Source organism: Camelus ferus, chromosome 11 (assembly GCF_009834535.1).
Source record: "Camelus ferus isolate YT-003-E chromosome 11, BCGSAC_Cfer_1.0, whole genome shotgun sequence".
NCBI lineage: Eukaryota > Metazoa > Chordata > Mammalia > Artiodactyla > Camelidae > Camelus > Camelus ferus.
In genome coordinates, this window is record NC_045706.1 from 32,325,387 (window position 1) to 32,348,389 (window position 23,003).

The window sequence follows — 23,003 nt, forward strand, 5'->3', positions numbered from 1 at the left end:
TAAAATGCCACAAAGCTCACTATTCTCCCCAAGAGTCAGCCATTTTTTTCTTAATGCTCCATGGGCTTCTGCAAAGGATTTTAGCCTTTGGTTAATTATCAGATTTCTGACACAGCTGATTCTGAGTTTTTGCCAGTTTTTTCATTGCTTTTATGAAGGAGCAAATTTTTGGAGGTCGTTACTCTATTTTCATTGCCTTCTTGCTCTTGACTTTGACTTTTGAATTGCAGTAGGTATACTGTATAAACTATACATGCAACTGGTCTAACCACCACATTTGAGACTCTCATCCTACTACAGAGGAATGAGATGGCTGAAGTTATAAAGGAACATAGGCATAATTTCTTTCTCTTTAGGTGCTGTATAATCCAGTTTAAAGGACAAGACACAACAACAACAACAAGATAGTATCAGTGCCTGGTACCTTTAGGAACACAGTAAGTGCTGATTTAATTAACAGCAGACAACCCTCATTGAGTGGTAAATGCCAAGTTTGACAGAATTTCAGAGAAGGGATTAACTAGGGTGGAAAAAACATCACAAAGAACAGAGGTCTCTTGGGTCTTGACAGAAGTCTAGGACAGTGATGAGAAGAGGGAGGGCTTGACAAAAGGGAAGGACTGTTCAAGGTTTTAAAGGGTTTTAAATATTCTCAATATGAGCCTTTATTCTGGATGCAATCCTTTGTCAGATGTAGGTGCCAACATATATGTTGGTATTCACATATAAAGCAATTATCATTTGTCTTGAGAGGAGAGAGGAGGGTTCACTGACAGAAATAATGGGACATAAACTTATCAAAATAGGGGTTGGTAATCTTCAAAGGCCTTGAATGTTAACACAAGGAGTTAAGACTTGATTCCACAGGCCAGAAAGTGGCAAACTATGACCATGGCCCTCAAGCCACATCTGCCTGGTTATCTATTTTCCTAAGTAAAGTTTTACTGGAATGCAAGCATGCCAGTTTATTCATGACCATCTCTGGCTGCTGCAGTGCAACAAGTAAGCTGAGCAGTTGCAACAAAGCCTGTATGGCCCACAGAACCTAAAATATTTCCTATTTGACCCTGATACTGGCCACGACTCTGGGCTTCATGCTCTGCCTTGCACACACTTAGGCTGCAGCCTCAGCCACGGAAAATAAAAGAAATTAAGGATACAGGAAACACTCGAGGCTACTTTAAAAACTCTAGATGTATGTGAGCAACACTAGACTGAGGGAAATTTTGCATGACTTATGACTGGTTGAAGGGAAAGGATAAAAGGTCAAAAATGACTCTATGATTCTGAACTTGTATGACTGGTTGAAAGATGGTAGTGATAACTGAAACTGCATGTCTGGAGTAAAGTTAGGTTAAAGTACAGTACAATGAATTTGTCTCTAAACATCTTAAGTTTCAGCTATTAGTGAAATCCCCAACTGCGATTCTGTAAGTAGTTAGAGATAAAATACCTCAACCTGGAAGAGATGGCAGGGTTAGAAAGGGGGATTTAAAAGTTCTTTGCAAAGGGAAGAGGGTATAGCTCAGTGGTAGAGCACATGCTTAGCATGCACAAGGTCCTGGGTTCAAGCCCCAGTACCTCCATTAAAATAAATAAATAAATAAAATTACCCCTCCAAAAAAAAAAAAAAAAACTAGAAAAAAATTGGTAAAAAAAAAAAATATATATATGTAAAAATAAGTAAGTAAATAAAAGTTCTCTGCATAGTTGAAGCCACAAAAAATGGAGGTGCCTTCCTAGTATAAATACAGAGAAATAACTGGATGGAGGCCATACTCACATGTATCAAGAAGAAAACAGGAAGAAGTGGAGCCAGTGGAGACAGTATAGGAATGGCCAGAGAGGAAAGCTGGGAATTAGGGTAGCAGAATATGAGTCATGTAAGCAGTAAAAGCTGTTGTAAGAATGAAGGCACAAGGATGAAAAAAAAGTCTATAAAGCAAACAGTGAATGAATAAAAGGTCAACTGGCATGAAGGTGTCAAAGATGCCAAACAGAGTATCAAGGCAGAGGGCAGTTAATTTTTAAGATGGATTTCTAAAAGTCTATGCTTTAAAACTTTCATACTAGAAATCCTGCAGAGAAGTAGACTTCACATTTATTTATGAAAAGATATTCCACCCTCCTATTGGCTTAATTTTCACTACAAGATAATAACTCCCGTATTAGAGAGCTAAAGGATAATCATAAGCTCTATTGAGAAGAACCTCCCCAAAAGGGGATTGCAGAAATTATTTGGAATAGAGAGATGTAAAGTTATTTAAGAACTCTAGGGGAAAAAAGCTTACAAAAAGGAAAGGCTGCTGCACCAGAGCATAAAAAAACAATAGAGACACCTGGAGGATAAAACAGGGACAGCGGCTGCTTCTCTAAAGATTGCTGCACTCTATCACAAGTCCTGCCCAACCAACCTCTCTTAACTAAATAATCTTATTGTATTATAACTCTGTATGCATGAGACCTAACCAAAGTACCTTGAGTGAAAAAACTTACGAACATCTTTACTGACTAATATCTACACAGTGAATAAATACTCATTGAATCACTATGCTCATATACATTCCTTTTTGCAAGATGCTGGGACAACCTAATCAGAGTAGAAAATGTATTTGTTTTTAACTCTAATAGGAAAATGACATTAAATGTATTAGTGAAAAATTCAACCCACTGGCCTACAGATCACACACAGGAAGGAGAGGAAAATAAGAGACACTGAATATAGGTATTTGAATACAAACATGCAATACAAAGAGAAACAACATTCTCCATGGCTGATATTTGCTAGGATAAAATGACAAAAACCTATGTACCAATTTAGAAGCTAAAGTAGTAAACATTTATAATGAAAACAACCATTTAAAGACCAAAGAAAATCAACAGAAGTGAGTATAGAGCTCCTTTACAAAAAGGTTCAATTAGCAGGTAGAGGGAAACAGGAATGGAAACCAGGATTAGAGACAGACACAGCAGGAAACATCTGGGAGCCTACAAGGACTCTAAAAGTTCCCAGGTACTTTATGACATCCAGTTTTACTTAAAAACCAATTAATTATATTATTCATAAAATGTATTGGCCATGACATGGATAGCTTTTTGAGTTGCAAATAAAAACAGAGAAACAAAAGATAAAATGAGAAGAGGATGAATAAAAGAGTTGATGATGCTGACCAACATGAAATGATTGAGTCTGAGCTGGTGACCACACTTAAAAAAGGAAAAACATTGTATATGAACTCCCAACAAAGGTATAAAAGGAGGCAGAAAGAGAAACACAGCCATGATTCTACACATTGGCCACTAGGTGGTGGCATTGACCCAGGACAGTTCAGTTGTGAGGGTTGGAAATCAGGAGCCTGAAGTGAGCAACTACTTGGCCATCTGCAGGTAAGAGACTGCCCGAGAATGACAATCTCTTTGTTTATGTTAATAAAAACTTTGAAAGCAAACATTTTGAAACATCAGAAAAATTCATTAAGAAATTATCAAAGGTTTACTATAAAGTGATTATGAAAATACAAAGGTCCCTTGTCCACTCACCTTTACTACATTGTCCCCTGATTGTCCATTATTTCGTAAACAATCTAGACATATAGCAATTTGTGGGTCACTTCTATGATAGTCTTTATCATCTTGATTTTCATCACCTTCTTCATCTACTTTAGGTTTGTCAACTTTTGAAGTATCATCTGCATAATTTAAATAAGACTAAGTTAGATATAACTCAAAGTTGATTTTATATTTATAATTGAGCAACAATATACTAATCATCAAAATAAAAATAAACTTAAAAAACATTTGTTAGCAATTTTGATGAAAAATAACTGAACATGTTAATACCTTTAAAATGTCAACCAACTTAACACTGGAAATACTTTTTAAAGACCATCAATGACTTATTAACACAGCTTATGATTTCTAGGCTCACTGGGAGATCCAAATGAAAGAGTCAGGATGAGCTATGTACTTGGTCACAAAAATGATTGCTATTAGTGATTAGACCACTTAGAAACTTACAGGATATAAAAATACTTCCAAATTCTCTATATATTCAAATTTAAAACCAGGTCCTCTTCTTTTCAAACTATAAAATAGTCTCTAAGGTCTCAAAATTTCAAATTATTAGATATTCATAAAATTAGCTCATGAAATAACGAGTAGAATGGATTAACTTTTTAAACATGTATGTAGCTATGTAACATATTAAAACTCCACCAAATAAATCTGAATAGCATATTTCATATTATAAACAAATGTATTAAACCTATGAAATACCAGCAGCCTACAAATAATGCAACTGTATCTGTTGACTCATTTACTGAGTGCATTTAACTCTGTTAGACATGCATTGTGCTAAGCCTGAGGGAACAATACTGAAACTAGAGTGTTACCATCCTCACCCTCATCGTGTCAGGGTATAGAAGGAGATACAGGCAAGTAGAGAAAACAGACAGATGGAAAAGTCCAAAGGTAAGGACTCTAATGGGAGAGGTAAGACAGACCATGTGGGCACTATAACAGAGGCAATAAACCCAAACTCTGGGGTGAAGCAGAGATTCAGGGAAGATTTCCAGATAAAACATCTCAAAGCTGAAACTTGAAAGAATCAGCCAGCCAAGCATTAAAGTATAGAAGCCCAGGAAAAAAAAAGACCATTTAGTTCCTCTTTAATGACTGCAGTAAAAGCCTAACAGTGTATCATACAGGGTAGGTGGGCTCTTTCTTCTGCCTTTTTATATGGAATCCACATAGACAGGAATTGCCTTTATGAACCAAACTCAAGCTCCAAGAAAAGGTCCAAATTCTCCACCCAAACTGAAGACCAAATATGATAAAATACTTTAAAAAGGGAGAAATATGGGGTAAGGGAGTCGAACACAAAGTAGACTGTAGTCCTTCACTAGTCAATCAGAAGACACACAGAGTTGCGGACTAACCTGACCACATGGCTTCTGATGACAAGCCCTGGCCCCTGGCCTCTTGAGAAGGTAGTCAGAAACTGGAAGATTCATTCAGTTTTACCTATATTTTTACTTAGCACTACTGTCTAAATTGCAATTTACACTTGGTTAAAACAAGCCTTTAGTTAAAGTCATTTTTTTTTGCCAGGCTTGGCTTCTTTGCCAATTTCGATGTTACAGATCAAAAATAATCCCTTGCTATCTTATTGCAGTCATGCAAAACTATTCTCAAACCTCCCCTGCTATAGGAGGTCAGCCCTGTACAGGTAAGTTGAACTAATAAAACTCTGATCCCCACTTTATATATGAAAAGAGAAAGCCATTTAAGTGATAAATAATTGACGATCCTATGATCTTATGGGAAAACCAGGCTGGAAGACTGAGCTCACAAGTGAGCCTATAAAATACAAAACTACATGTACATCCTTGAAGGATTTGTAATCGTATTTAGGCCATCTTGAAATAAATCTCATGTTAAGTAACAATGGGAAAGGATCCTACCTCCTTTTAAAATCAGATATGATGTATTATTTTTCTTTTGTGTGAATTATATACATACTAAAAACCTTTCCTCTGCCCAGTAATGTTTGCCACTTTGCTTAAATTAGTATTAAAATTTACTGATTGCCAAGTCTCCTGGGACTCGAAAAGGAAGTCTGGACACTTAGCACAGGCTTTGGGGAAAATTTCCCTAAGTGTCTGAGCTCCACCTCTGAAAAGCTCATTCTAGACGATCAGAGCACAGCAAGCTCCTCTGATCTGGCCCTCAGCTACACCCCAATTTCATCTCCTATTAAACATATAAAATAAAAAATTAAAAAACCCAGCAAAGCCCTCACTGTTTTTAGCTGCAGGCTACAGCTGTCTCTTACTTTTGTCTCCTTTAGCTTTCCAGCAAACACTGCTATAACCAGTGGTCACTTTTCTGTTTCATCTCCTTTTTCTCTTCCTAAAGTCCAATTTTCTCTATTTCCAATTACCTCAGCTGGAGTGACTCTAGGTTTACACGCATTTAACATAAAATCTCATGATTTTACATAAGATTCTTAATCAGAGAAAGGTTCATAATGTAAACAAAAAAGTACATGAATATTGTATAGGAGAAATTTGAGCTTCAAGAAAAATTACTTCACCACAGCTACAAAAAGCTGAATAACTTGAGAGAGTCTATCAGATATGAACATAAAAAAAAAAGTCACCTTGTCCATTTTCTTGAGGCTTGTTTTTCTTCCAAAATTCAGATTCACGCTCAAGTTCTTCTAATTTAAAAGAAAAAAGTATAAAGATAATAGAAGCAGTCATGAAATCTTTAGTAGAAATGGTGGTTTCATAAAACACAAAAATCTGCAAGAACCCAAAGAGCAACTTACGTTCTCGTAGTCCAGGGACCAGCTTAAATATAATTTCCTCTAATGTGTTATCCAACCTTTGAGAGAGGAAAAACAGAGAATATACTAACAATGAAGACATCAAAATCCAGTATGTAAACAGTTTTGAGATCTGTATCTCATATGTTTTACAAAATATGGAACAAACACAGTTTTAGCATGTGTACCACACTCAATCCCTCTGCAGGTGGAGCACATCTACTTCTAGCCTGTCCCACTGGTAGACAGATGACAAAAATGGTCCCACCCCCAGCTCTCTCTACAATCTACCCCTTCTGCACAGGACTTTGAAAGTCCTCCCTTGATTAAGGGATGGAGTCTATTTCTCCACCCTGAGAATATCAGCCAGCCTTGAGACATGCTCAGGCCAGCAGAATGGGGCACAAGTGACATTGTGCTTAGCTCTGAGCCCAAGCCTTAGGAGGCATATCACGTGCTTCGATGTACTCTCTTTCTTAGGATCCTGCCACCCTGAGAACAAGTCTGGAGGATGAGACATCAGGCTGCCCTGCTGAGGCCACCTCAGACTAGTTCATAGACAGCCCCCAACAGGACAGATGCCAGCCAAGATAACAGAGCAGCCAACCAGAGCAGCAGCTGACTGCAGTTACCTGAGTGAGCTCAGCAAAGACCAGAAGAACCACCTAGATCTGTGAGCCACACAGAATTGTGAGGAATAAGTGCTTTTATTATTGTTTTAGCATGAAATTTAGGGGTGGTTTGTTATGCAGCAATAGCTGATACAGTCACTTGCAAAATGTCTACCACTCTGCCTCTTTCCTATGAAGGAAATAATCTCCATTCCTCTCTTCTGGTAAATTTAGACCATTTAGTCATTCAATCTTCCTAGGTAAAAAAATATTTATCTTGACATTGTCCTTGTTTTCCACTTCCTTCTGTCTCTGAGTATAACTCCTTTCCATGGCTTTCATTTCTTCATCTCACTCTCTTGCTCCCACAACGTCCATCCTCTCTTCCTCTCCCTCATCCTGCTCAGCTGCACAACTCTTCTGACCAAAAACACACATACTTTTCTCACAGCTGAAAAAACTCCCAACTTTGGCATAACCTAGTCTTTTCATGCTGTTAATGGCTTCTCAATCTTTTCTTCCAACTGGAAGAGCTTTGAAAGCATATCAATGTGACTTCTGATACACACTTAAGATTCTTTTACTCAACTGAACTCCCCAAATCATCCATACCTTCCATACTGAATAGATTTAAAAAAAATTTTAGAATAAAAATAATATAAATTTTTTTAATTTTCAAAGTCATTTCTCTCCCACAATGCTCTGCAGCTGTTAGTCAGTGTTGCCTGATGCTGCCTCCTTGAGAATTTCCTTTGATGCTTTCCTTTTTCTTTTTTTCTCTTTGTCTCTAAATATTTTTCTTTTTCCGACTACCTTGACACCTCAGTGTTCTCCTTTGCTCTGCTCCTTGTACTCTCTCACCTTTTCTACGGGCTGCCTTCCTTGAGGATCTCATCCACTTCTGTGACTTCAAAATCAACATACAGGCAGATCACACAAGTGCACATGCGCATGCACACACACACACACTGGGCACACGCAGACACACGTCTCTTTGCCAAGCTCGAGTTCCACATTTCCAGCAGGTGCTGACTACCTCAAGCACCTCCTTCTGTTCATCTATGTCAAGACTGTCTCATCTGTTCTCCTTCAACAAAATATTGAATGCTTGTCTTACTTTTTAAAAATTAATTTTAGAAATGATACCATAACTCTCCCAAATAGGCTCAAAATGCAAGGGATATCTTAACCTACTTCTGTCTCTCTTGCTTACACATTCACTCACCAAGCCCTAGACAGCTCCTCCTCAGTGTTCCCAACCCAGTCTTCGCACACCTCCCATCCTTCCATTCCCTCAATTACCACCCCACTGCGAGGACAGCGTGGAGACATCTCCCCTTACCCTGATGTGCTCAGAACCAATCTTCCTTAAGCACTAACGTGATCATCATTTGCCTGCTCCAGAACTAATGTCTTCCCACCACCTGGCTTCAAGTGTTTACCTAACTCGGGTCCGACCTACAAGTGGCACCTGGTGCTGTTCTCTTGTCACTCTTCTCGAGGCAGCGGGCTTCGTCAGTTACCCCCAAGAACGCCTTGCCCTATCCAATCTGTCTTCCTCCTCGCGCTCTTCTTCCTGGCTCAAATACTCTTGCCTACTACTCTCCAGCCAAACCAATGTTACCTTATGCTTCAGGATGTAAATACTCGTTCACAGAGTATTCCCAGACTATTTAAAAGTAGCAGTACTTAAAAGAAGCACTATTCCTCTTCTTAATTTAGTATTTGTTTTATCAATGTAATACATATATATAATTTACAGATCAAACTTCCCCATAACCTTGTATTAAAATACAACATTCCCATGCTACACCCTCCTTGTTTCTGATACCTACAACCACAGGGGCAACCACTTTCAAATCCAACCACGTCCTCCCCTTCTAGTATTTACTTTCACATTTGTATATTAAAGACAGATAAAAACACAAAGTCATACTTTTTCTGCTGCCTAGATTCTTCTGACCCCCTTTAACAGAAGACAGAGGTCTAGTTCTCTGAAGTCATCCTGCCACGCCCCTTTCCTCTCAACATACTTTTTCACAACTCCCATCTTCCTGATAGTCTTACTGCCAGTTTTTGTTGAATATCCGCTGTTGACATGGTTATGATTATATAAATATCCACAGTATACTCTGATAATAGGTATCTCCTCATTCAACTTTTTTCCTTCCCTGAAGTTAGTCACTGCTTTCTTTTCTTCACTTTTCATGTACCTATTCCCCAATTCTCTAAAAGAATTTCTTCTTACCACGTACAAACTGTTCAGGAATCAACCAGTCCCATTTCTGTCCCTGTCAGACATCATCCCTCGCCAATCCGACTGCTCCCTGCCCTCCTCATCCAGCTCAGGATTTACTCCACAGTCAGTTATTAAAGCCACACCCCTGTAGTACCTTCAATTCCCTTGTCCCTCCCTCATTTGCTCAAAATTCTTTGGCACAGCCACAACACTGGTTAAACCCAACTCTCCATTAACATGTGCGTGTACCCATGGGCTGGAAAAACAACCACACCCCTTCGAATTTGTAACTACAACCCAGATGTGCCTTTAAGGTTGCCAGGAATCGTATTACAGTTTCCCAGTCCATTTATTCTCTCACTTTCCTGGACAACACACTTCTCTCCTCAAACTCCTACACCCCCTTTCTCCATCCTTACTCTTGGCCAATAAACATTTCCTCCTCAGTGAGACACAAACTTCCGCCGACTCAGCCACCATAACCACCTGTGGCACCTACACCCATGCGTACTCCGCCCTCCCACCTGCTGCTGCAGATGATCTGTCAGTGCTTCCAGATGGAGCCCATCTCTTCTCTTCTACTCTTAGGTTCCAGTCCCTCTTACCTACTCAAGAACATGGCTTCAGCAGTGCCCTCTCTTCCACGACTATTATTAACTCTTTGCTCTCTCCTGGATCATTCCCTTCAAACATACCATTCTTTGTCCCATGTCAAAACAAAATAGAAACCCTCTTGACTGTACTCCCCCTAACAGCTACTACCCCCTTTCTTTGCCCCTATTTGTGGCAAAACTGGAAAGAGTGGTCTCTACTCACTGTTTCTAATTTTTCTTCCTCCCTTTCTCTCTTGAAGCAATCCAGCTAGTTTCTACCTCATAGCTCTACTGACAAGTGCCCTTGTCAAGGCTGATGACCTTCAGGGTGCTAAATCCAACCGTCAGTTCTCAGATCACAACATCAGGCACAGTGGATCACTCTTTCCTCTCTGCTTGGCATCTAAGCTTCACACTCTGGGATCTTCCTTCTCCTGCACTGACTGTGCCTCTTCAGTTCCCCTTGCTGGTTCCTCCTCCTCTCCCTGATCGCTCAGTGTCGGAAGGCTCCAGCATCAATCCTGGGTCCTCCACTCTTCCCTCTGCTCTCACGGCCTCAGTGATCTCATCCTGTCTCACAGTTTTAAACATCGTCTACACACAGAGGACCACCAGATACTTAACTCCAGCCAGACTTCTCCCCCTTGAACCACAGATCTGTATATTCACCTGCCAACTTCTCTCTGCTCTGAAACGATCAACAGACTCAACATGTCCAAATCCAAACTCCCAATCTACCCATCCCTAAAACCTGCTCCATGCTCAGTCCTCCCTGGCTCAGCTAGTGACAGCCCCACTCTTTCAGCTGCTCAGGTCAGAAATCCTGGAGCCACACTCTACGCTTTATCTCACACCCAATGTCCAATCCATCAGCAAATCTTACTGGATCTTTTTCAAACTATGTCCAAGATATGACCATCTCCTGCCCCTGTACTACCATCCCTTAACCTGAACCACTGTGATCACCTTCTAACTGTCCTCCCTGCTTCTACCCTTGCCTTACTATGTGCAGGGTATTCTCAACACAGCCATAAAGATGATCCCTTTAAACCTAAGACAGGCCATGTCCATCCTCTAAACAACTCTTGCGATGGCTCCCCATTTCATTCAGAGTAAGACACAAAATTTGACGGTGGCCTGCAAGGTCCCTGGACTCCAACCATCTCTGAGCTCCTGGCCCACCACCAACACCCCGGCCTCCCTGCAGCTCCCGGGACAAGTTGCAGGTACACTTCTGACTCCAGCCCTTTGCAACAGCTGCTCCCTTAACCTGGAACAGGCACGCTTTCCCCTTGACAGCAATTCTGTGCTCAAGTCTCACCTGCTCAACGAGGCCTGTCTTCACCAACTCATTTCAAGCTGCCACTTGTCCCTCCCTTCACATCCCGATGCCCCTCACCTGTAGCACTTTTCCCTTCTCCCTTTGCACTTTTCTCTTTCTAACGTACCGCATAAGTTTCGCATGAAATGGTCTGTCTGTCTCTCCCTACAAAAATATTAACTCTACAAGGGCAAAAATCTTTGTTTATTTTGCCCACGAATAGACCTCAAGCACCCAGAATGGTGCCTGGACAGAGCAGGTTTAGTAAATATCTGCTGAATGAATGATTCCTCATAGAGTTCTCCAAACTCTCTGCACCATCTATATCAATGACGTCCAGCAGAAGTACGAGGTGAGTCAATACGTAATTTTAAATTTTCTAGTAGGCATATTAACAAAAGTATTTTACATGGTTCATGTAAAATTAATTTTAACATTTTATGTATTAAAATGTCTAATACTACATTTATTTAGTAACTTTTACTTAATAATAGGTTCTATTTAACGGGAAAGTATTCATACTGCTTCAGGTTTTAATTTTACTGAATTTAAAGTAAAAATTCCATTCCTCAGGTGTACTAGCAACATCACAAGTGCTCAACAGCCACCTGTGGCTAAGGGCCACCGTCTTAACAGTCCTGATGCTGGACCTGCTGCACAGCTGTCTTACCCCTTCCCTTCCGTCCTATGTTAGGTTCTTGGTTTATCACAGCATACCCTTCAGTGGCCTCCTGAGAAAGGGTACAGAGGAGATAAATCTACTGATAGCTGGGAGCACACACAATGGTACCTACTGAAGAAGGCTTACTTCCCCTTGTTTCTTGCTAACAAAATCTGATTATGTTCTGGCAGCAATGTGTCCAGCCTTAGGGATACATTGTGATTTGCTAAGGCACCTTAAAATCCCACACCACCCCTTACCTAGGGGTTGGCATGTGACCGAGTTTGGGCAAATTAGAGAAAGCTTGCTGGGGGGACCTTTGGTAAAGACTCTTCCCCGTCACCTCCGAGAATACTCCGGTCTTCTGGGTCTGATCAGCCATCACTGCCACCTATCTGCTCCCCAGCGCCCATTCTGCTGCCGTCAACTCTTACCCTTTCAACAAGTGTTTACTGAGAACCTACTATGTTCTAGGAGTTGTCCTAGGTACGAAAATACTGAAGTTCTTGCTACTACCTCTGTGAGTTTATGTCTTTAAATAAATGTCATTGGTAGTAACTTTAGTGAGATAGGAGGGGAAACAAAGCTCTATAAAGGATATCAGTAAATAAACTGACAAAGTGGAATACTGAGGGTAAAGTGTATCAATGTAACAGTACTGTGGTAATGCAAAAGACTATCTCTTTACTTAGGAAATACGCGCTAAAGTATTTAGGTTAAGGCCATGATGTATGTAACTTACACGCAAATAGTTCAGAAAAAGTAGGGGGAGAGAGAACAAGCATGCACACATGAGAAAAAGCAAATGAGATAAAAAGTTAATGCAGACTAAGCTGGGTAAAGAGAATACAAGTGTTTCCTGGACTACTTTTATTTTTGCAACTTTTTGTTAAGTCTTAAATTATTTCCAAATAAAAAGTTGAAAAAATTTATGATATAATATTTTAGCCAAGGGATTAGATTTGATCAAATAGTGACTTGATTCCTTGAGGTATCAGACAGTCAAAATCAAAAGTTAAGATACAACATAGCACTTTATTTTTTTGATGACTAACGAAAGTTTTATTAAAGGATAGTCAGTTTACAATGGTATATTAGTTTCTGGTGTATATAATAATTCAGTTATATATATATATGTATATATATATATATATTTTCCTTTTCATATTCTTTTTCATTATAGGCTATTACAAGGTATTGAATATAGTTCCCTGTGCTATATACAGTGGGACCTTGCTGTTTATCTATTTTATACATAGTAGTTAGTATCTGCAAATCCTGAATTCCCAGTTTATCCCTGACACCAAAAACCAAAGCAACAAAGTCAAAAATAAGTAAGTGGGACTACATCATACTAAAAATCTGCACAGTTAAGGAAGCCATCAACAAAATAAAAAGGCCATCTGTTGAATGGGAGAAAATATTTGAAAATAGCTGATAAGGGGCTAATATCCAAAATATATAAAGAACTCATACAATTCAATAGCAAAAAACCAAACAATCTGATTTTTAAAATGGGCAGATGATCTGAATAAACATTTTTCCAAAGACATACAGATGGCCAACAGGCACATGAAAAGACACTCTACATCACTAACCATGAGGGAAATGCAAATCAAAACCATAATGACATAGCACCTCACATCTATTAGAATGACATTACCAAAAAGACGAGAAACAAGTATTCGCAAGGATGTGGAGAAAAGGGAACCTTGTGTGTTGTTGGTGGAAATTAAACTGGTGCAGCCACTATGGAAAACAATACGGAAGCTTCTCGAAAAATTACAAATAGAACTACCACATGATCTAGCAATTCTACTTCCGAGTATTTATCTGAAGAAAACTAAAACACTAACTTGTAAAGATATATGAACCCATGATCACTGCAGCATTACTCACAATAGCCAAGCACTTTAAACGGTGTAGGGAATAATTATCACCTGTTTGTTACAGTTTTTGATAAAAGCATCAGGAAAAGAATTCATTTGAAAGGAGAAGCTAACTCTGTTCTCCTCTGAATTATTTACCAGGGCTTCTTGATCTCAGCACTTCTGACACTCTGGGCTGGCTCATTGGGGTCGGGGGCTGTCCTGTGAACTGTAGGATGTTCAGCAGCATCAGCATCCCTAGGCTCTACCCTAGATGCCAGCGGCACCCACCCAGCCCTGATAATCAAAGATGCCCCCAGACACTGCTAAATGTACACTGGGGAGCAAAATCACCCCTAGTCGAGAAGCACTGACATATATCCAACCAGCAGAAGCCTTGCTCAGGACTCCAGACTACAGTAGACCAACAGTTCTCCAACTGTCAGCACACGTCAGAGCCGCTGGGCAGGCCTGTACTTAGTAAGATGGGATCCCCTCTCAGAGCTGCTGATTCAGTGGGTCTGAAGTGGGGCCTGGGAACTGTCATTCCTAACAAGATACTAATGGCATGGGGACCACACTTTGAAAACCAATGGGCCAGACATTTACTTGTAGACAAATTATTCCAACTACAGGCACAAAAACAGGAAAAAAAAAAAAAAAAAAAAAGGTCTGAGATGTAAGATTTGCAAATCCAGATCTATAAATACTGACAAACATCACACAGAGATGAATGTTATACGTGGGCTCTCTAGAGAATATCTAGTTCTGTTTTTCGGTGGGTACCTCCCTGCGATCACGCAGTTGACCTGTGATTGAGCTACAGGAGGAACAATGAGAAGAAAACAGGCTTAGTGGTGTGGACATCTGGCTTGCAGCCAGGAAGTGACACTTGATTTGCTGAGATCTTAGGCAATGTCATGTCACTTCTATAAATTTCAATTTCTAATCTCAAAAAAGAATTTGAATTAGGACCTTATACAACACTTTCAGCTTTAAAAGTATGTGATTATACTTCTTTATACTATTTATTTGGTATAATGATTATACCATTAAGTAAATGGTAAAGGGTAGTCATTTTGAAAATTCTTTAAGTTTTACATAAATGTTTGTACATTCTTTTCTGAATATATGATAAATTTTTTTAAAAAGTACCAAGATTAGTCTTCCTCACTAATAGGTCTGCCCTCTTTCCACTATAGCTCAACTAATATAGAGTATTGTGTAGAATCTTAAAACACTACTGTATAGCACAGGGGACTATAATTCAATTCTTGTAATGAGCTATAATGGAAAAGAATCTGAAAAAAATATATACATGTATGTATATTTATAACTGAATTGCTTTGCTGTACACCTGAAACTAACACTGTAGATCAACTATATTTCAACAAAAAATAAGAATTAAAAAAATACTGAAAAATACCTACAAAGTAAAGTAACTCTGAGAGCCTGAGATAAGTTATAATTTTTAATTTGGAAATGTTTCTTAAATATTTAATATGTCCTACCTTACTTTTTATTTCCTTTTAATAAAATAGATTGAAATAAAATGCTCTAAAATGAAAATCATAATATTCATAAAACCTATATTAACTGAGTCAAGGTGCCAACAAACATTATGATACATAACAAAAATGATTGAGTTCATATAATTTATCTAAGTTAGATGAACTACAAATATATTTACTTACCTCAACATTTCTAATGGGTTTGTCTCATGAACCTGGTTGCCACACCTTGGACAATCATTGCTATCTTCAAAGTGCTGGACAATACAAGTCTTACAGACTGAGGAGAAAGAGGATGTTAGGTTAAAAATTGTATTCTACACAAAGAATACTATTCTTTAATCAAACTTTCCAAGACCTTAAAATTTAACACTATAAAAAAAACCCAACTGAAGTAAAGCCTACTGCCACAAAATAAAAAGTGTATCTGCTGTTTTTCTTCAATACATTCACAAATCAAATAATTTATTCATACTACTATAAAAAGCTGATGCACTTACATAAAACACTAGGTTTTTCTCATTTAAAGAAGTAGGACAAGGAAAGGAAACAACTGTTAAGTCTGCATTTATTTCTTTTCCTAAAAATGCACTTGAATGCAACATAAATAGTTCTTAATCATACGTGAGAGTTTTCAACATGTTTGGATTACTTTTTACTGGCAGGGTGTTCCTGGGACAAACCAGGAGTGACAATGGAACTTGTGGCCTTTGCAGAGTGAGGAGCCTGTGCCCACAGGTGCCATAGTCCCATGGAGCACGAAGGATGCACTTGGGCATCAAGCTGGTATGAAAGCTCGAGACATGAACCAAGAGAACGACTAAGAAACTGACAGAGTAATTCAGATTTAAAATAAGGATTCCATACAAAGACAATGGAAATATGATTTGTGGCTTTTCTGCTACAAGCCTATATAGCTTGCATCTCCTCCAAATTAATACTCCAAATAACACTAATCTTTCTATTTATGAATCTCTCCCACTTTTTCCCTAAGCTTCTTACCCACCAACTGTCTTGCCCCAAAACCTTAGACATATTTACAGCACCTGAACTAAAAAAATTTTTAAATTCAATTCCCTATCCCAATACCCCTCCTCCATTTTATTACCCTGTAAAATCTGAAGTTTCCACCTAGTACAGACCAGCTCCCCCACCTTTTATAACTCCATGACAAACTACTTTCCCTCCGCCTCATGCCCCACACTATCAAAAAGAAGTAAAAGTTTATCTAAACGACTCATCAAGAGTGAACACTAGGATTCCTGGTACTGAGATTAGGTCTGCAAATTCAAGCATATCACATATCCGAATCAGACAGCAACGGTCAGCAAAGAATTCTACTAGGCATCTAATTTAAAAATCATCATTACACACAGAGAACAGAATCTTGGTACTTCCTTTCACTTATCTATTCATTGGCTCAACAGCCAAGCCTTGTATCAGGAGCTGGGGACACAGAAGCAAGCAAAATCAAGCCCAAATCCTCAGAGCGCTTATATTCTATACTTGGGAAGGTGAACAAAGAATTTTAGTTAGAAACAAGTGATATTTTCAAAAGAAAAGAAGGTAGAGTGCTGGTGACTGCCACCTATTTTTATGAGTGATCAGGTTAAGACTTTCTAAGAAGGTAACATCTGAGTAGATTTTTTTTTTGCTGAATGAGTACAACTGAATCCCATATTCTCTACCTCTTTTTACCATTACATACAGTTATGTAATGGTAAAAACTAATACTTTCTAAGTATTAGAAAACTTAAAATAAAAAAGCTTAGATATGAGTACTTCTGTCCTCCACATTTCTTGGCCCCCAAAACATTCTAAATGTCTTTTTAGAAAGTTAATGTTTGGGAAGGGAGGTCTGCCTTTTCTCTACATACTGAAGTAGAGGAAAGAGAAGCTGAATTCTTTAAAAGATTGCTGGTATTTGCTCTTTTCCCAGGGACACTAGGTAAGTCTCTGAAATTTGGGAAAGAAGGCAAACAGGACAGATAAGAGGCAAGAATGAAGGGGTGTTACAAAGCCTGATTCTGTCTTGAGGCTCTGATCCTGCCGTGGAGCTCTGATCACTGTGGTTCAAAAGGTTTATCAAGCTCAAGGGGGTTCAGGAATTCCTGGCTGTCCACCAGCCCTGGTCAAACAGAGAGGCACGTGACATGCCTGGGGCAAGTCCTCATCTGGGTCAGGCAAAAGGCCAAGGGCGAGAGACTATCCTCCCAGGGGTGAAGACACTAATCTCAGTTGCTGAAGAAAGAAATACAAGGCTCATTCATCCAGAGGGGCACTGGTTTCAAGAATAAGGCTGCGTAAGGCCAAGGCAGCCCCAGTGCTCGAGGATGCCCGATGGGGAATAGTAATCTATATTCTAGATCTGGACTGTCCAGTATGGCAGCTACTAGCCGCATGTGGCTGCTGAGCACCTGAAATGTTGCTCGTTCAAGCTGAGATGTGATGTAAGTGTAAAACACACACCAGATGTCAAAGACTTAGCACAAAAAAAATCTCATTAATGATTTTTATACTAATTACATGTTGAAGTGATAATATTTTAGACATACTGGATTAAATGAAATATATTAACATTAACTTCATTTGTTTTTTTTAAATGTGGGTACTAGGAAATTTAAACTTACACAGGTGGGTCACATGTTATTTCTACTGAACAGTGCTGAACAGAAGGAGACAGAAAGCCCCATCAGGAGGTGACTGATCTTTCACACCAACACTGGAGATACAGTATCTTACTCTACTTTTGTGGATGAAGGAGAAGAGGTTCTTACAGGCCAGGCAACCTGCCTCCCCTGATGAATGGCAGCACAGACTTGAATCCAGGTTTCCTGATATGAAATCACAGATTTTATCAAATTTAAAAAATGTTTTAACTTCACAAAGGAAAAGAACGTAATATAGAAATACCATCCCCCAAAACACCTTCAGCATCTCTGCTAAATCTGACCACCACGTAAACATGACAGACAAACTGTCCCACAGGGCATAGGAATTAACATTCCTACATCAAGTGTTACATTAAAAGAATTAAATTTTTTTTCTAAAGGCTAAGGTTCAAAACTATCTTCAATTAAAAAGGTTACAAACTTGTGGTTGCCAAGGGGCGGAGGGTGGGAAGGGATAGACGGGATTTCAAAATTGTAGAATAGATAAACAAAATTATACTGTATAGCACAGGGAAATATACACAAGATCTTATGGTAGCTCACAGAGAAAAAAATGTGACAATGAATATATATATGTTCATGTATAACTGAAAAATTGTGCTCTACACTGGAATTTGATACAACATTGTAAAATGATTATAAACCAATAAAAATGTTAAAAAAAAAAAAGGTTTTCAAATAGTTTAAGAGAAAAATTTAAGATGATGAAATATATTGTAACTCTAGTTTTCTTTTCTGTGCAGATGATTTGGTGGTGGATGTCACCATCATAATCACTAATGATTAAAAGGTATGTAACAGGCACTGCCCCAAATGCTTCCACATATATTTCAGCACAATTTAATGACTTAATATTCATTACAACTCTATTAACTAGGTAATATTATTAGGCCTCTTACAGATGAAGAAACTGAGTAGAGACCTTTAGAAATTTGTCAAAAATCATGAAGCCAATAAGCAATGAAAGCCAGGATTTGAATCAACAGCCCATTTTCTTAACCAATGTGTGCCTAAATGACGTATTTTCTTCTAGTTTTATACCTATAGGTCTAAAATAATATGGGGGGGAGGTAATAGCCCAGTGGTAGAGAATGTGCTTAGCATACATGAGGTTTTAGGTTCAATCCCCAGTACCTCCATTAAAAAAAAAGTAAATAAACTCATTAAAAAATAAATAAATAAAATATACAGAAAAAGAATGCCTTACCCCTTAACTTGGGAGCCTTAAGTCCACTTGCAGAATTAGACCTCCGTTTAAACTGAATATTTTAACAAAACAGCCCTTTTAAGTGGCTTATATATTCCTTAAAAAAAAAAAAAAAAACCTCGAGAAAATATATCTCATGTTTTAAAAGCTGTTAAATAAATCACAACCTTATACAAATGAGAACCTGAGGAAATCCAGGCAAGTTCAGTGAAACTGAAAGACGTAAAATGAGGATTTGCTTTCTCTTAAACGCTTAAGAAACTCATCACTACAAAACTGACCTTTGATTCTCAGTTTATAATTTGGTTTATACTAGCTGTAAAACACATTTTTAAACTATCTTAATGATCTAATGAAAAGCTGTCTAATTGCTCAACTACTGTACTGGTTGACTCAACTGGTCCGAGAATGTTAAAAAGGTCCTAGTCTGCAGTTAAGACTGTGTGTTGAAACCAAGTAGTGTTCATTCTCACTAGCCACTCTACAGAGAGATGCTGCAGCCCCAAGAAACACCTGGGTGAGAAAGAGAGTCAGCTTCACCGAAGATATCCCCAGTTGGAAAAACACTTAAACAGCAACAAGTGCTAACATTTACTGAGCACTAACCAAATGTCAGGCTCTGGGCTCAGGGCTTTGCATGGATTAAGTATGCACTGTCATCATCGCCCTTTGGCAAGGGAGAACGCAGTGCTGGAGAGCCTGGGCAAGTGGAGCAGACCAGCATCTATCCTCAGGCTGGATGTGCAGCTCAAGGCCTAAAATTCAAACCACCATGAAACACATCTTAAAGTCAAAACCATCTGGTCTCAGGCAGATTTTGTACTTTCAACTGATTTTTATATGTAGCTCATAACAACCATCATTAAACTTCTAACGCTTACTAAGTGAAATCTTTCTTTTTACCGTGTCTTAGATTTGAACTAACTTGTTATGCAAATTAACAGAGAAAGAGTCATTGTGTAATCTACTGCAATGGTTCTCAAATTTACATGGCTACTACAATCACCAATGAGACTTAACAAGAACAGATTCATGGGCCCCATCCCAGACCAATTAAATCAGAATCTCCGGGAGATTAGCACCAGGACTCTTTGCAAAGCTCTCTCACTGAAGCAGCCAAAAGATAACTGGGAAATCCTGGCCACAAAATCCTTACTGGCTAGTACCTCAGTTAGGCTGCCCCTTCCAGGATTTGGCACTCTGCCAAATCATAACCAGAAGACACTTTATTACTCACCATTGGGAAATCACTGCCACAGGACAAAACATACTCAAAAGAATATGGAATTAATGCGCTCTCCCCTATGATGCCGATTTACATGAGAAGCCCAGGTAGTACAGCACAGCTGTTACAGATAAAAGATAATCTTGTGGCAGACAGCTGGATCTGAACCCTAGTTCTGCCATTAGGCATATTACTCACTTTGTGTGTCTCTACAAGGGAGATAACAAGGGTAGTACAGGGTTCTTGTGAGGATTAACTGAGATAATATATGTAAAATGTGTAAGCAAGTGTCTGATAATTTATATTTAATAAATATGAGTTATCATTATAAATCAGACTGCTGGAGGAGCATAAAGTCATAACAAGAAGAATTAGAGTAAATACTGAACGTCATCAGACCATGATCTTAAACATGATCTTGTTAACAGAACTTGAAATGTCTATTGTGGATTAATCCTCTGCAGCCATGTCCACCTTAGAGATAGTCTTGCAACTCCAGCATGATTATTTATGACATACTGCTTCACCCCAATGGGAACTGCCTACCTTTACATGTATAATTCTTTTTCTGGGGTCAACGGTCCAAGACTGACCAGTGCTTCTCCATCATACACTTCTTCCTTAACTTTGTATGTTTAATACAACTCCAGCACAGTCCCAACTATCTAGAAGCTACTTTGCTGTGTCTCTTCCTGATCACTTTGCATATACCCGCTCTGAAGCACTACTACATGTTGACTTCATAGTTTAACCATTAAAGTCTATCCTACTTTATTTCCAAAGTTTTGGGTGGCGCGGGGCGGGAGGACTCTTCACAACAGGTGCAGGCCCACTGTTGTTGCTGTCGTGAATGTATGTCCACCCATTTCTCTTATACATCAGAGAACTAGCTTCCCAGCTTTGAGGACATAAAGTGACCTACACACATGTCTCTTCTTGAGCACCAATTTTCCTATCACTGATAAAACAGTAACAGTCTTCTCTTGTCCTTGGTGGTGTTACTGCTCTGTTTATTAAAATGCTCTGTTTATTAAAAGTGATCAAATGCTAAAGAAGATGAGGTGTATCTATGGAATATCACTCAACCATAAAAAAGAATGAAATAATGCCATTTGCAGCAACATAGATGGACCTAGAGATTATCATACTAAGTGAAGTAAGTCAAAGACAAACATATGATATCATTTATATGTGGAATCTAAAAAATAATACAAACGAACTTACTAATAAAACAGAAAGAGACTCACAGGCATAGAAGACAAACTTACGATTACCAAAGGGGAAAGTGAGGGGGAGGGATAAATTAGGAGTTTGGGATTAGCAGATACAAATCACTATATATAAAAATAGATATACAACAAAGTCCTACTGTATAGCACAGGGAACTATATTCAATATCTTGTGATAACTTGCAATGGAAAAGAGTCTGAAAAACTATATATGTATATATACTGTGTGTTTATACACATATATGTATATAAAACTGAATCACATTACTGTACCCTAGAAACTAATATTCTAAATCAACTATACTTCAGTTTAAAAAAAAATGATCAATTGCTGACTTCCTTTGTTAAAATCATCTGAATGTGTTATTTTTCTCTGTCAACACAGAAGTGTATTTTCTCTTCCTTCCTTAAGCACACTCTCTTTATGTGCCCTTTGTGATAACACTCATTTGAAAGTTTGCCTTTGAAAAATTTGTTATCTGCTAACAGTTCATAAGTAAACTGTGGTCATCTGCAAAGAGAAGAGGTATCAGTTTGCTATTTTGATACACATTTACATGTGAAACTGACATTATTTTTTTTTAACGTTTTCCAGAAGAGCTGTAATTCGCTTCCCTGAGACAGTATTTCCTGGTTTTATATGTAAGGAACTAATGAACATCTCTATTTCTCTTATGTTCTACATGGCACATTTCTTTCAGAAGCCTGCATGAGTTGCAATTTCATAGAAAACACTAACGACAGCATTACTTCCTACTGAGGAGAATGCTTGACTCTTGTTTTGCAGGACAGAGGAACAGGCAGCACAGCCTGCAGAGCTTCTCAGACAGGCTCAGGACACGGTCTTGGGGTTGAAGCTTGGTAGGCAGACTTGAGACCAAGTAGGCCAGGGGACTACAAGGTCCAGGAAGGCTGGAAAGGTCACCTCACTTCCACAGACAGGCTTATGGAGTCAAGTGGGACTCCAAGGTTGGGGGGAGTCTGGTAGCTCAGTGAGTGCAGTGATGTCCTTCCTCCCTCTTTTCAATATAAATTCCATGATCACTCAGAATAATCGCTCCTCACACATATTCCTGACACTCTGTTTCTCTCTGCTCACCTCTTCTTTCTCTTTCTTCTTTCGTCACACTTGTTCAGTCACACTATTAACCCTGGCTGAATCCAACTCTACATTCCTACGGGATTACAGCTGAACACTGTGGGAAAAAACACGCACCATGCTGACTGGTGTCTCACCTTAAATTCATGACCATGACCCTCAAAAGTAGGTCCTTCCCCTGCCAGGCAGCCACACTCAAGGCCCCAGGTCCATACATTCTTCACCAATACTTCACACCTTCTCCTCTCTCCTCAAACTCCCACTTCTCCTTCCCATTCCCACTCTCCATGGATGACCTCACTTCCTGTTTTACTGAAAACAAAAGGGAAAAAGAAAAAAAAAGGGAAACAATTCACACCACCGCACCTACTCACTCACTAGAATCTATACTTTGTGCTCCTGCCTGTTTCCAGAACTTTCAGTGACAGTCTCTGCTCTG

At 38.9% G+C, this 23,003-nt stretch overlaps 1 protein-coding gene across 7 annotated transcripts in view; it reads right to left on the minus strand.

Moving 5' to 3' along the window:
• The window catches only part of PCGF5 (polycomb group ring finger 5), a 116,903-nt gene that overhangs the window by 35,840 nt on the left and 58,060 nt on the right, over positions 1–23,003 (minus strand). For all 7 annotated transcript variants that reach the window (XM_032491337.1, XM_032491334.1, XM_032491335.1 and 4 more), the window contains exons 3-6: positions 15,316–15,412; positions 6,332–6,387; positions 6,161–6,220; positions 3,541–3,689 (exon numbers count right to left, since the gene is read on the minus strand). In XM_032491337.1, coding sequence (XP_032347228.1) covers positions 3,541–3,689; positions 6,161–6,220; positions 6,332–6,387; positions 15,316–15,412 — 362 coding nt within the window. The remainder of the gene's footprint in view (positions 1–3,540; positions 3,690–6,160; positions 6,221–6,331; positions 6,388–15,315; positions 15,413–23,003) is intronic.